Source organism: Salarias fasciatus, chromosome 1, assembly GCF_902148845.1.
Source record: "Salarias fasciatus chromosome 1, fSalaFa1.1, whole genome shotgun sequence".
NCBI classification, from domain to species: Eukaryota; Metazoa; Chordata; class Actinopteri; order Blenniiformes; family Blenniidae; genus Salarias; species Salarias fasciatus.
The window spans coordinates 39,694,884-39,709,543 of record NC_043745.1 but is presented as its reverse complement, the minus strand read 5'-3'; the positions used below and the strand labels follow the sequence as shown (position 1 = coordinate 39,709,543).

The window sequence follows — 14,660 nt, the reverse complement described above, 5'->3', positions numbered from 1 at the left end:
CACGGCGTTCTGAAACACTGAGAAGTGAAGCAGAACTCGGAGCTTGTTCTACATGGATGGAACCCGGGGTTAAGGAACCTCCTGAACCCACCGGGTCCAGGTTGTCTCATTAGATCAGCCGTGAATGGAATGCATCAGTGGGTTCTACTTCTTGAGTCCTCTGTATTACCCTGACTTTTTCGATGCGTCGCCACAGGCCCGTTAGATGGATCCAGCTCCGAGTCGTCAACCATCTTCGACACACATCCTGCCAGACTTGCTCCAGAGTGACTTTGAATCGGTTCCCCGTCTCACTCACAGCTCGGAACACTAGTCCACCTGAGACCCGTCAGGCATAGAGTCCACAGTGACTCCGCTGGCTGAAGCTCTTTTGCAGTGCCTTGCTTTGTTTTTTCACCCATTAAACTGGTCAATTCCTCACATGTAGTTGAGGATAAATATGAATCCTTGCCACGACCCTTCTGACCACACTTCTGCAAATGTTCCTTCACAAACAGATCAAGCTGTGCTGGCAGCTCAAGGATTCCCAGATAATTACTGTTGTGCGGAGATCCCAAAAGCCACAAGCCTGTACGGGCACAAAGTGAAACAAGTGAACACAGTGAGATTTTTGGGATGTCTTTTTGATGAAAAGTTGACTTGGAAACCATATATAGAGTCAGTTTAAAATCAGTGTAAGAAAGTAAATAATCTGCTAAGATGTCTGGCTGGTCAAGAGTGGGGAGCAGCATGGGGGGCCTTGGTAAGGGTGTATCAGGCTCTCATCAGGTCTTCTTTAGACTATGGATGTGTCGCATTCATGGCAGCCGCAGAGACACACTTGAAAAAGCTGGACCGGGAGCAAGTTCAGGGACTTAGGACCTGTTGTGGAGCCAGTTAGGTCATCACCTGTAGATGCTCTGCAGGTGGAGGCGGGGAAACTGCCCCTACGATTGAGGAGGATTAAGCTTATGCTGGCCTATTGGATCAACCTCCAGGGACATGATGTTTCCCACCCCACTCTTTTAGCTTTGGGTGGGTAGGTGATATTAAAGTGCACTAATTTGACTTGACCCAGATGAAGTACAGCCCTACTGTTCCAAATGCACCTGTTCCTCCATGGTTATTTATTGCTCCGAAGGTAGATCTGTTGTTAGAACAGACTCTGGAGAATAGAAGTAAACATACCCCTGAATGGTTTGTTGTTCAGAAAAAGCTGGATTCCTTTGGTGATTGTTTGTTTATATATTCAGACGGATCTAAAGATCCAAAAATGGAAGAACAGGTGCAGCAGTGAACACCCCTCTCATGGGGTTAGTGTGAAGAAAAGATTATCTGATCATATTGCTGTATATACAGCTGAATTGACAGCAGTTGCTCTTGGCCTCAACTGGGTCTTAGTAAACTGGAAGGAAGGCCTAAACAAAGCTGTTACTGCCTCAGACAGTCAAGCCATATTATTGAGTATAAAAACAGGGAAGTCTTGTAGAATGGACTTGCTGTATCAGATATTTCAGTTTCTGTTACAGATATCTGCCAGGAAAGTGAACGTGACATTGATTTGGGTTCCTGCCCATGCTGGTGTTGAAGGTAATGAAGAAGCTGATATTCTGGCAAAGCAAGCACTGAGATGAGAAATAATGAGCATTCAGGTACCGCTGGGTCGAGCAGAAGCAAAACCAGTCATCAATGCTGTGGCAGGAATGCTGGGATATCAGTGACACAGGACGACATTTGTATAACATACAAAAGAAAGTTGCAATGAAAAGAATAACAAATGGAAACCGCAGAGAAGAAATAATATTGTTTAGAATTGGCCATACTGGTTTAAATTACTCTCTTGCTAAAATGGGAAAGCATCAAACTGGAGCATGTGTGTTTTGTGATTAGCCAGAGACAGTTGAGCATGAGCTGCTGCAATGTGAGCAATATGAAGAGTAAAGAGCCATACTTAGTGCTGCTATAGCAAAAGAGAAAGACTGTTGCAATAGAAACGCTGCTGGCAGATTCTTCCAGGGAAATACAGAGAGCTTTATTTAGATTTTTACGAGAATCTGAGTTGTACTGCCGCATTTAGGTGCACAGCGTGCACATAGGTGTGTGAGCATGAAAACCTTATCTAATGCAGATAGAGCTTCCATCTGACCAGTCTTAAATAACACTCCAGCCCAGTTGGTGGCGATGATGCCCCAAGGTGGTGTCCAGCTGCCAATAAACAAAAGAGAAGAAGAAGAAGGTAAGCCGCCTCATTCTGCTTCAGTCTGTCTCCCAGGAGAAGCCTCCAGAGCGCCCGGGTGCTCCGTCAGGATTCTGTTCAGGCAGGCAGCGGGCAGTCTCAGGCTTCCAGGGTCCATCTGGTGACTGATTGGCTCCACCTGGGGAAGGCCGATCTGCTCCTGTTCCTGATGGGATCGCTGTCTTCTGCAGGCAGAACGGTTCTCCTGCTCTGCCAAAACTCTGGGAGGGATTTTGTTTTCACGCCTCGTCTCGGTTCACCTTGAGCTCCGTCCTGCTCAGTCCACCTGCAGGCCGGACTCAGGACTCTGATTCAACAGGTCAGCCGCCTCACCCACTAACCGCCGTCACTGGTTTCAGAGCCGGCCTGACTGAGGCATTACTCTGTTGTGTTGTTCGATCTCTGTCATTTATAGGTTTTGTATTTTCTTCGTTCAGGCTCGCTGCTGCTGATAGCTGCTGCTCAGGCTGGGCATCATCGGTAGAAGGCGACGCTTCCGAGCTGACGTAGCTGGCTCGCTCCACATTCTCCTCATTTCTGTTATTTTAGAACAAGCTGAACATTTTGCTAAAGCCTCTGCTAGCGCCTCAGCTACTGCCTTAGCTAGGGCCTCTGCGGGGTAGCCGCCCGTGTGGGCCGGTTCTCCCGGGGGGGTCATGGCCCTCCGCCTGTGTTTGGGGGGTTGGCTCTTGGGCTCTTGGGCCTTGGGCTCTTGGCTCTGCCCGCCCCGGGCGTTCGGCACCTTCAAGAATGAGATCACATCTGCCGACCCGAGAGAAATCATCACCAGAAAGCCAGAGATCCACATCGCCGTTTCCTGCATCTACCCGAAGAAAGCCAACCTGACTCTGGGGTTCCGGCACAAGAACCCGTACGCCTTCAGCCAGAGTGGCTTCGGCAGCTTCAGCTTCCAGTTCGAGTTCTTCCAGAGCCAGCTCTTCAGACGGCAGGTGGAGGGCAGCAGCTACCCGGTGGAGGTGTCCCTCAAGCAGATGGTCTACATGCAGATCCAGGCCTCCTCCTCCATCCCCGACACCCAACTGTTCGTGGAGTCCTGCAGGGCCACGCCCTACGACAACCCCGAGTCCCGCGTCAGCTACACCATCATGGAGGACGGGTGGGTGAGCTCAGCGGAGAGACCGGCGTCTCTCTGAGGGTCTGGACCCTGATCGCTGCTCTGCTGCAGGTGCGTGAGGGATCCCACCGTGCAGGTCTACCCCGGACCCGGGTCCGTCTTCCAGTTCGGGATGGAGGCTTTTGAGTTCATCGGCGCTCACGATGAGGTAACGTCCAGATCCGTCCACTCCGGGGTCAAACCCTCCCTCCAGCCATCAGCTGCTTCGGTTGGTAGAGAGATCAGCTCTCAGTCAGAATGTTGCAGGTTTGATTCCCCATTTGTCCACCTATTGAAGTGTCCTTGAGCAAGACACTGAAGTCCAAACTGATCAGATTCATCAAACTTCCTCAGGACCTTTCACTGATGGAAGCAGAGTTCTGCCAGAACCTCGCTTCATTTCCATCCTCTGAGTCTGGTTCTGCAGAAAGTCTCACATCTGGTTCTGGTTCTGCAGAAGATCTCTGATCTGGTTCTGATTCTGCAGAAAGTCTCTGATCTGGTTCTGATTCTGGTTCTCCTCTACTCGCTCATGCAGATTGTTGCTCTTCTGGGTCAATCTGTTTGCAGATGACTATTTTGTGTTTGTCGCTGTAGAAATAAAGTTTTCTTGAATTGCTGTCCCCCCTCCGTCCTCCATCCCCGTCCCCATCTCCGTCCCTGTGTCTGCAGGTCTACATCACCTGCTCGGTACTCCTGTGCCAGAGCGGCATGCCGAACACCCGCTGCTCTCAGGGATGCCTGGAACCAGGAAGTGGTCGCAGCAGGAGGGAGGCCGGGGCTCAGACCAACAGCCACTTCATTTCCCAGGGTCCTTTGCGCCTGAGGGCTCCTCACAGCGAAGGTTCTCAGAAGTTGTTTATGTCAGCATCAGAACGTTGAACGTGTGACGTGACCCTGACTGCTTCCTGCTCTCCAGGCTCCATCCCGACCCTGAACCTGGTCTCCATGCTGGTCCTGTTTGCCGGCGGCCTCCTGGCATGCGGGGCGGGGTTCTTCAGATCCAGAAGGACCCCGATCAAGTACCACCTACTGGTCATCTCCGAGACCGACCAGCCAGAACATTAGGACCACGGGCCCGATCTGCCCGGACTCCTGCCGCCCCCTGCAGGTGGTCTCCTGTGGTACCAGACCAGGCGGTCCTTCAGGGACCAGACTGTCTCTTCTGCACATCCCACAAATGCTCCAGCTGGACTCCAAGCTGGTTCTCCTGGTCCTCAGAGAACTCTTGAATTATTTATTAGTTATTTATGAGATTCCAGGATCTTTGTGGTTTTTAATCCACTCATCTCGTCAGCTGTTCAGACCTTCCAGTGTTTTTTTGTGGTTGTTGTATTTATTGTTGTGTCGCTCTGGTGTGTAATGTTCCCACTTCCCACTGGGAAGTTCCCAGAAAACGATTTCAAATGTGATTAAGTGTTGTTTATGCTGTGAGTCGACATTCAGGATGTCTACACTGCAAAAAAAATTTACTGAATTGTGGTATCACACATCCTTCAGTCATCTTGCAATGACTGGAGCTTTTAGCCAGGGGGTTGTGTCATCAGATGGTTACCAACGATCCTCAAGTGTTTCGACCCTGAACCATAACACTCTCCTGTTGGCGGGTCAGCAGTGGTGGCCAGCCACTACTCACTTCCCCCTGGCTGCCAGCTCAGTTCCTCTCCTGGACCTCACCTCTGCCTTTGATACAGTGGACCACAAGATCTTGCTTTCTCGCCTCGAAAACCTGGGCATCAAAGGTACAGTCCTGGAGTTTTTCCATTCCTACTTGTCTGGTAGGACCTTCTCTGTTCAACTGGGAGACTTCACCTCTTCTGCAGCCCCCCTCTCCTGTGGGGTGCCACAAGGTTCCATCCTAGGCCCTATTTTATTTATCCTGTATATTCTGCCCTTAGAAGATATCATAAAAAAGCACAATATCTCCTTCCACTGCTATGCAGACGATATCCAGCTGTATCTCCCCTTTAAGGCCGATGACCCCACTGCTCTCCAGCCTTTGCAAAACTGCCTGTCGGACATTAAGGCTTGAATGTCAGCGAATTTTCTCTTCCTCAACGAGGAGAAGACAGAGGTCATTGTGTTTGGCAAAACCCCTTCAGCACTTAACACCAACACCCTGGGTTCTCTCGCCAGTAACTCTAAGCCAGCGGTTAAGAATCTGGGTGTGATCTTAGACAGTTCTTTTAAGTTTGAGCAGCAGATTAGTGCAGTTGTCAAAAGAAGCTTTTTTAACCTGAGGACCCTGGCAAAGATTAAAGCGTACCTTCCCCAGGCAGGGTTAGAGCAGGCCCTCCACGCCTTTGTCACATCCCACCTGGATTACTGCAATAGTCTATACACCGGCATAGGAAAAGCCCAACTTCACCGCCTGCAGTTAGTCCAGAACGCGGCCGCTCGACTCCTCACCTGCACTAGAAAACACGATCACATTACTCCGGTTCTTGCTTCCCTCCACTGGCTCCCCATCCGCTACCGCATTGATTTTAAAATTCTCTTAACAGTCTTTAAATCTCTGCACCACCTTGCCCCACCGTACCTGGCTGATCTTCTCCTCCCTTTCACCCCGACCAGAGCGCTACGGTCGGCTGACCACCGCCTTCTTGTCATCCCCAGGTCGAGGTTGAAAACTAGGGGGGACAGAGCTTTTTCTATAGCGGCCCCTCGACTCTGGAACTCTCTTCCCCCCCACATCCGAGCAGCCGAGTCCGTAGGGATTTTCAAATCTCACTTGAAGACGTACCTCTTTTCGCTGGCCTTCAACTAGGTCTTAGTTTGCTTTTCTGATTCTTTTTATGAATTTTTATGCACTTTTTATGTCTTTTTTTTTTTTTGCACTATGTGAAGCACTTTGATGCGGCTAAGCCGTTTGTAAATGTGCTCTATGAATAAAGTTGACTTGACTTGACTTGACTCTCTTCTATTCCATATCCAACAGGAGGCTCTCACTGCTGCCTCCCCGAGTCTTCGTACCACTTTCTTTCTCTCAGTTCCTCTCATTCCCACAGCAGTCAGCAACTTCCAGACAGACTGGGCAGGGAAACCTCTGCATCCCACCTCGACAGTGTAAAGCCACGTCTGCCAGCCTTTGTCTTTGCAATCCTGCACCAAGTCACTGTAGCGATCAGACTTTCTTTCAGATGCCTGTTCACACCCCTCCTCCCAAGAGACAGTAAGTTCCACTAGGATGATCTTCTTTCCTACAGTGGAGAAAAGTACTGCATCAGGCCTGAGGGTTGTGTGGACAAAATCCGGAAACTGAAGTCTTCTCTTCAGGTCAACTCTGAGCTCCCATGCTTGGGCTGCCTGCACGATGCGTGCCCTTGATTTTCTGGGCCCGGGAATCTTTGCTCCCTCCTTGACGAATTCAATTGCAGTAAATGGCTTGGACTTATGTGGATGTTTCCTGGTTCTTTCCTGCTCTAAGATGTCAGCGAGCACAGCCAGTACTTTGTCATGGCGCCATCTATATCTACCCTGGGCTAGTGCTGTCGTGCACCCTGTCAAGATGTGCGCCATGGTTCCTCTCTGCCCGCAGAGCTTGCACGATGGATCATCCTTCAAGCCCCATCTATGAAGGTTCACTGGAGATGGAAGGGTGTCATAGACAGACCTTAGCAGAAAGGAAATGTGGTAGGGCTCTAGCCTCCAGAGGTCGCTCCAGGTCACATTCCTTTTAGGGAGGTCCCACTTTGTCCAGGCTCCCTGTGATCCTAGCTCCACGGTTCTAGCCTTCCTTTGCTCCTCTGCTAGGTTCCTTACTTCTGCCTGGAGCATGCCTCTTCTTTCTGTAGCATTAGCTGATCCCCGGGTTTGAAAATGGGTCATTCCAAAGCCTTGGCGCCCTACGCAGGGTGATCCAATGATGTCCTTGAGCCTCAGGCTCCCCTCAGCCTGGGCCAGAGAGGCAGAGGCCGCCCACTTTCGTCCCGACCTTGTTGTTACACCGGCCTCTCTGACACTTCTGTCCTTGGATTCTCTGAAAGTCAGCGCCACCCTGCATTTGGCTACTTGAAACTCCTCTACCAGAGAAGAGAGGGGCAGTTGTAGTTGCCCGGATCTGATGTACAGGCCTACTGACGTGAAGCTAGGTGGAATTCCAAGCCATTTTCTGAGATGTGAGTTGATTTTACGCTCCACTCCTTCCATCACTGAAAGTGGGATCTCGTTGACAGTCAGTAGCCACATCAATCTGGGAAGCAGGCCATGTTGATATAGCCACGCTTTGAACTTCCCTGGGAGACCTGCTTTCTCGATCTTCTCCAGCCAGGTCGACACTTGCTTCTCAGTGGTGCGAACGTTGTTATGGTCCGTTAAAGATTCATCATACCACTTACCCAGGTACTTGATGGGATTGTTCTTGATGGAGGGAATGGTCTCACCTTGGATGGAAAGGCTATGTTTGAAGGAAATGTTACCCTTCCTGATAATCAAGCACCTTGATTTCTTCGGCTTGAATGTCATTCTTGCCCATGTAGCCATCTCTTCGAGCTTTGACAAGACCCACCTAGCCTGCACATGGGATACAGTTGTAATTGTGAGGTCATCCATGTAACCTCTGATAGGCGGTTGAGCGGTTGAAAAAGAGATCTGGAAAGAAGAATTTTAAATCAAGAAATAATTCTCTCTATCTTAAATGTATCTTAAACCAAGTGAGATGAGACATTCTGATTGAAAACAAGACAAATGAACTTGGTAAGATGTTGACTTCCTGCAGTGTAATGTTCAGAGGTGGCAGTGGGGGTGCGCCAGCAGGAGTGGCTGCTGGGAGGAGAGGAAGAAAAGCAGGAAGTGAGAGAGAGCGGAGAGCCGAGCTGGCTGAAGGTTCTGATGGATCCAGGACGTGTCCGCTCGTCCCGCCGTCTCACTGAGACAGGATGAGACGTCGTCCTGACCGCCGGCTGGACTCTGGCTCTGTATTTTCATGAAACTCCGTCTGAACGCTGCGTCTCTGCCTCCTGAGCCTCCGACCCGCTCCGCTCAACTTTTCTTCTGAGGCGAACACTTTGGCGTGTAACTCGTCTGGCGCCGTCACACCAAACGTGCCGGATTTCCGGGAATGTTGTGCTGTGACTCTTCTCGGAATTCCGGTGAAAAATAACCAAGAAAATGGCCAAAAAACCTTCAAGTACAGAGTTCAAAGTCAGTCCGGACTGACCTAGATCTGCTGGCCTTTCATTATGACATCATCAGTTGCCGTGGCAACAGTAGAGCTGTGCCTCCAGCTGAATGAACCTATTGGCTTCCCTGGCAACCATCATCTACATTGATATACAAACACACGCCCACTCATAGATACACACAGATTCGGCACCAGCCTGCAGGCACAAAGTCAAAATTTGTTCTGGAACTTTCTAGTTTTGATCATCAACATCAGCTTATTCTTCTGACGTGAAAACTTTGGCGCGTAACTCGTCTTGCGTCGTTTGAACCGGCGCCATAAAAGTTACACCAAAACGTGGAATTTCCGGGAATAGCGTGCTATGGCTTCTCTCGGCATTCTGGTGAAAGATAACTGAGTAAATGACCGGCAATTTTTTCCCATGTCACACAGAGGAATCTGGGCAGCAGCTTGCAGGCACAAAGTCAACATTTCTTGTGGAATTAAATAGTTACTCCAGTCATTTCCTTCCCTGTTTCATCAGCCGGCTCACTATAACAGGGAAGTATCTTATCAATATGTGCGCGTTGCTACCTTCCCAACATAAACGCTACGATAAAAGAGACATTCCAACATAAAAAAACTTTGTCTAGGAGTCAATATGGTTTATATTTAGGGACTGAGCCCGGAGGGCAAGGTGTCTATTGTTCTTCGTTCGTTTATTGTCGTCGTCGTCGTTGTCGTTCTCTATTATTAGGGACCGAGCCCCGGAGGGCAAGGTGGCCGCAGGCCACCTTGCCCGTAGGGCAAGGTCTCTATTGTTTTTCGTTCGTTTGTCGTTCTCGTTCTCGTTCTCCTTCTATATTATTATTAGGGACCGAGCCCCGGAGGGCAAGGTGGCCGCAGGCCACCTTGCCCGTAGGGCAAGGTCTCTATTTAGGGACCGAGCCCGAGAGCGAGGTGGCCTCAACTGAGGCCACCTTGCCCGAGGGCAAGGCCTCTATTGTTCTTCGTTCGTTTCTTATTATTATTATTATTATTATTATACATCCCGCATGTTCGACGGCAAATTTGACCCCCTGAACATGCACGAAAACTCACCAAATTTGGCAGGCACATGCAGACTCGCGAAAAATTTTATAAAATAAAAAAATTAACCCCATCAGCTCTCTAGCGCCACCTACAAAGTAGCACCTTCGACTAGCACAACCGAGACACAGTAAATCCTGCACCCCTGTCAAGTAGGAATGTCGTAGAGAGATAAAACCAATTGCTGACATGTTCAACTCATTAAGATCTCAAAATCATCCATTGACACCCTTGACCTAAATCCAACAGGAAGTCCGCCAATTACCTTTCAAAGTAAAAGCTTCACGCAGCTTTTTTACAACACCATTTATTGTAGAGATGTCAGAGTAGTGCGCTCTGATAGAGGAGAAGTGTCTCTACAAAGGATGTGATCAACTTTTTCAAAAGTCACACGGTTTGGATTTTATTAGCCCTTCAAAATAAAACTCACATTTTTGAAAAACGGGTCGCCATGGCCAATAGGAATGTTGTAGAGAGATCAAACCAATTATTCACACATTCGTCTCGTCGAGGTCTACAAATCTCTCATTGACAAAAAAGACCTAAATCCAACAGGAAGTCCGCTATTTCCCTTTCAAAGTAAAAAATCACTCCTCATTTAAAAATTATCTGCTCCGAGACCGTTTGTTGTAGAGACGTCAGAGTGGCGTGAAACAATAGAGGACAAGTTTCTCTTCCGATATTGTTAAAAACTTTTTCAAAAGTCTCATGGTGTGGATGCTGTTAACCCTTAAAGCTAAAAGTCTTAAAATCCACTTGAAACACTACAATGGTCGCTACGGCACAAAGAAAAGCCTGAGAGAGATAAAACCAATGGTCATGCGTTAGTCTCCCAGAGATCTAAAAATGACCAATTGACACCGAAAACCAAAATCCAACAGGAAGTCCGTTATTTCCCTTTCAAAATAAAAGTCACATTTTTAATAAAGCGGTCGCTACTGCCCGTAGGAATGTCGTAGAGAGATCAAACCAATTGCTCATATGTTTGTCTTATCAAGATCTAAAAATCATCCATTGACATGCATTACCTAAATCCTACAGGAAGTCCACTATTTCCATTTCAAAGTAAAAAACACTTCTTATGAAAACATTATACCTCCTGAGACCGTTTGTCGTAGAGACGTCAGAGTAGCGCGGCCTGATAGAGGAGAAGTTTCTCTACAAAAGATGTGAACAACTTTTTCAAAAGTCACACGGTGTGGATTTTATCAGCCCTTCAAAATAAAAGTACCATTTTTCAAGAAATGGTCGCTACGGCCCACAGGAATGTCGTAGAGAGATCAAACCAATTGTTCACGCGTTCGTCTCGATGAGATCTAAAAATCTCCCATTGACACCATTCACCTAAATCCAACAGGAAGTCCGCTATTTCGACTTTCAAACTAAAAATCACTCTTCATTTAAAAATTATCTCCTCCGAGACAGCTTGTCGTAGAGACGTCAGAGTGGCGCCAAATAATAGAGGACAATTTTCTCTTCCGACGATGTTCAAAACTTTTTCAAAAGTCTCACGGTGTGGATGCTGTTAACCCTTAAAGTTTGAAGTCTGAAAACGCACTTCAAACACTACAGTGGACAGTGCGACCCGCACGAATGTCGCAGAGAAATAAAATTAACATGGATGAATTCGTCTCATCAAGATCTACAATTTACCCAGAGACATACCCATACCTAAATCTAACCTCTTGACCTATTTAAGCCATATATGGGGAATAGCAGCTGGCCCGACCGATCTGGGACCAGCTGTAAAACATTCTGCATGTTGTACCTGCTTTCCACAGTAGATGGCGCACCGTGACCACAAATCACACATGACTGAAGCAGCAGTGCCCCTGCAGCAGCAAGCCACTGAGGAAGCAACACTTGAAACACATTGGGAATGGTCCAAACAGCTGTCACCCTGCAGCAATATCACCTGATACACACCATACACCTGAAATCACTCTTTAACAGGTGTATGGATGATGAATGGATGGATGAATGCATGGATAGATTAATGCACAGACAGACAATGGTATGGAATGACACTATTCTGACACTCAAATTGATATATTGGTGGAGCACACATGACTATCAAAATAAAAGCCTCAGATCCCTTCAAACTAAAAGTCACATTTTTGCAAAAAATGACAATTTTAAAAAAGCAGCTTCATAATTTTGGGGTACACAGTGTTAGTGGAAGCATGTACTTCGTTTCTAAAACGATAAGGTCAAAATTCCTTCAAAATAAAAGCCCGTTCACAACAGATAATGAGGTCAAGTCATGAAAATGGTTGTTTATGGAGGAGCAAGGTTCCCAGTGACCTGGACTTCGGTCATCAAGGTGCAAGGACGGCCTCAGTGGGGCCACCTTGCCAGAGGGCGAGGTCCCGTCCAATGCCGCTTGCGGCTTTAATGTTATTCGTTCGTTTATTAGGGACCGAGCCCCGGAGGGCAAGGTGGCCGCAGGCCACCTTGCCCGTAGGGCAAGGTCTCTATTGTTATTCGTGTGTTTCTCGTTCTCGTTCTTCTTCTTCATTATTATACTGACCTACCAAGTAAACGCAAATTTGACCCCCTAAACATGCACGAAAACTCACCAAATTTGGCACGCACATCATGACCGGCGAAAAATTTTATAAAATGGAAAAATTGACCCCATCTGCTCTGTAGCGCCACCTAGAAACAGTAAAATTGTCGCCACGGCCCGCAGGAATGTCGCAGAGAGATCAAACCAACGTTGACGCGTTCGTCTCATCGAGATCTACATTTCATGCGCTGACACCCCTGACCTAAATCCAACAGGAAGTGTGCTATTTCCCTTTCAAAGTAAAATTTTGCTCAAAATCACTCCTCACGAAAAAATTATCTCCTCCGAGACCGTTTGTCGTACACACATAAGAGTCACGCGACGTGAAAGAGGATAAATTTCTCTACAAAAGTTGTGAACAACTTTGTCAAAAGTCTAACGGTGTGGATTTTATTAGCGTTCAAATTTGGAAGTCTGAAATCCTGCCTTGCTCCGGCCCTCATCCGTTACAATGGGGAAAAAAGGAAAAAAGTCGCCTTTTTTCAGCACCTCGAACAAGTGGCGACTGCGGCTAAACCGTGACTCCTATCAACAAACCGAGCACACGGAAAGTTCCAGCAGGTTCTCCCGAACAAGATGATGTAACATAAGTGGGGAAAATATCATGTTATATGTATCTTTTCACAGGTAAGAAAAGGTGTGCGCTCTGCATTTTTTTTGCTCTCAGTTATAATGGAGCCGGATGGGGAAAAATCTCGCGCTTCTCACAAACTGAGGCCTCTGGGGTCCAAACTAAACGTCTGACTTCTCTGAAAGCCTCACGAACTGAAAGCCAACAAATTTTCCGATCAAACGTGATATTTTTTGTTCAGTTTTGCCAAACAGCAAAGGAACAAGGACCAGTTGTTTCCCCAAAAAAACACTTTTATTTTCTCCTCTCTCCACTCTAACTGAAATGACCATATATGGGCATACATTGCAGTTACACAGCTGACAGCAGCTGTCAATCAAACTCTGCCACTGATTGCCTTCATTCAGTGACTCTCAAAAGCAGATGGCAAAAGCAAACTACTCCTTGTTAGTGGATGGGACATGCTAACTACTCCATGTTAGTGGATGGGAGATGCTAACTACTCCATGTTAGTGGATGGAAGATGCTAACTACTCCATGTTAGTGGATGGGAGATGCTAGCTACTCCATGTTAGTGGATGGGACATGCTAACAACTCCATGTTAGTGGATGGGAGATGCTAGCTACTCCATGTTAGTGGATGGGACATGCTAACAACTCCATGTTAGTGGATGGGACATGCTAACAACTCCATCTTAGTGGATGACAGATGCTAACAGCTCCATGTTAGTGGATGGGAGATGCTAACAACTCCATGTTAGTGGATGGGAGATGCTAACAGCTCCATGTTAGTGGATGGGAGATGCTAACACCTACATGTTAGTGGATGGGAGATGCTAACACCTACATGGTAGTGGATGGGAGATGCTAGCTACTCCATGTTAGTGGATGGGACATGCTAACAACTCCATGTTAGTGGATGGGACATGCTAACAACTCCATCTTAGTGGATGACAGATGCTAACAGCTCCATGTTAGTGGATGGGAGATGCTAAGAACTCCATGTGAGTGATTGGGAGATAATAACAACTCCATGTTAGTGGATGGGAGATGCTAACAGCTCCATGTTAGTGGATGGGAGATGCTAACACCTACATGTTAGTGGATGGGAGATGCTAACTACTCCATGTTAATGGATGGGAGATGCTAACAATTCCATGTTAGTGGATGTGAGATGCTAACTACTCTTTTGTTAGTGGATGGGAGATGCTAACAACTCCATGTTAGTGGATGGGAGATATTAACTACTCCATGTTAGTGGATGACCGATGCTAACTACTCCATGTTAGTGGATGGGAGATGCTAACTACTCCATGTTAGTGGATGGGAGATGCTAACTACTCCATGTTAGTGGATGGGAGATGCTATCTACTCCATGTTAGTGGATGGGAGATGCTAACAGCTACATGTTAGTGAATGGGACATGCTAGCAGCTCCATGTTAGTGGATGACAGATGCTAAGAGCTACACGTTAGTGGATGACAGAAGCTAACAACTGCATGTTAGTGGATGGGACATGCTAACAACTCTGTATTAATAGAAGGCAGATTCTAACAGCTTCATGTTAGTGGGTGGACGTCTCAGTCGCTGGCCAGCAGGGAGGCTCGGTCCCGACCAATGCCGCTTGCGGCTTTAATTATTATACTAACGCCCAAATAAACGCAAATTTGACCCCCTAAACATGCACGAAAACTCACCAAATTTGGCACGCACATCAAGACCGGCGAAAAATTTCATAAAATGGAAAAATTAACCTCATCTGCTCTCTAGCGCCACCTAGAAACAGTAAAATTGTTGCCACGGCCCGCAGGAATGTCGTAGAGAGATCAAACCAACGTTGACGCATTCGTCTCACCGAGATCTAGAATTCACGCACTGACACCCCTGACCTAAATCCAACAGGAAGTCCGCTATTTCCCTTTCAAAGTAAAATTTTGCTCAAAATCACTCCTCACGAAAAAATTATCTCCTCCGAGACCGTTTGTCATAAATACATAAGAG

General features: G+C 47.4%; 1 protein-coding gene across 1 annotated transcript in view; it reads left to right on the top strand.

Annotated features, from left to right (window-relative positions):
- The window catches only part of LOC115389133 (CUB and zona pellucida-like domain-containing protein 1), a 20,433-nt gene extending 14,274 nt beyond the window's left edge, over positions 1-6,159 (top strand). The window contains exons 2-5 of the mRNA XM_030092604.1: positions 3,016-3,332; positions 3,402-3,498; positions 4,002-4,173; positions 4,249-6,159. Of these exons, the coding sequence (XP_029948464.1) occupies positions 3,016-3,332; positions 3,402-3,498; positions 4,002-4,173; positions 4,249-4,397 (735 nt within the window). The 3' untranslated portion in view covers positions 4,398-6,159. The remainder of the gene's footprint in view (positions 1-3,015; positions 3,333-3,401; positions 3,499-4,001; positions 4,174-4,248) is intronic.
- Positions 6,160-14,660: the final 8,501 nt, after the last annotated feature.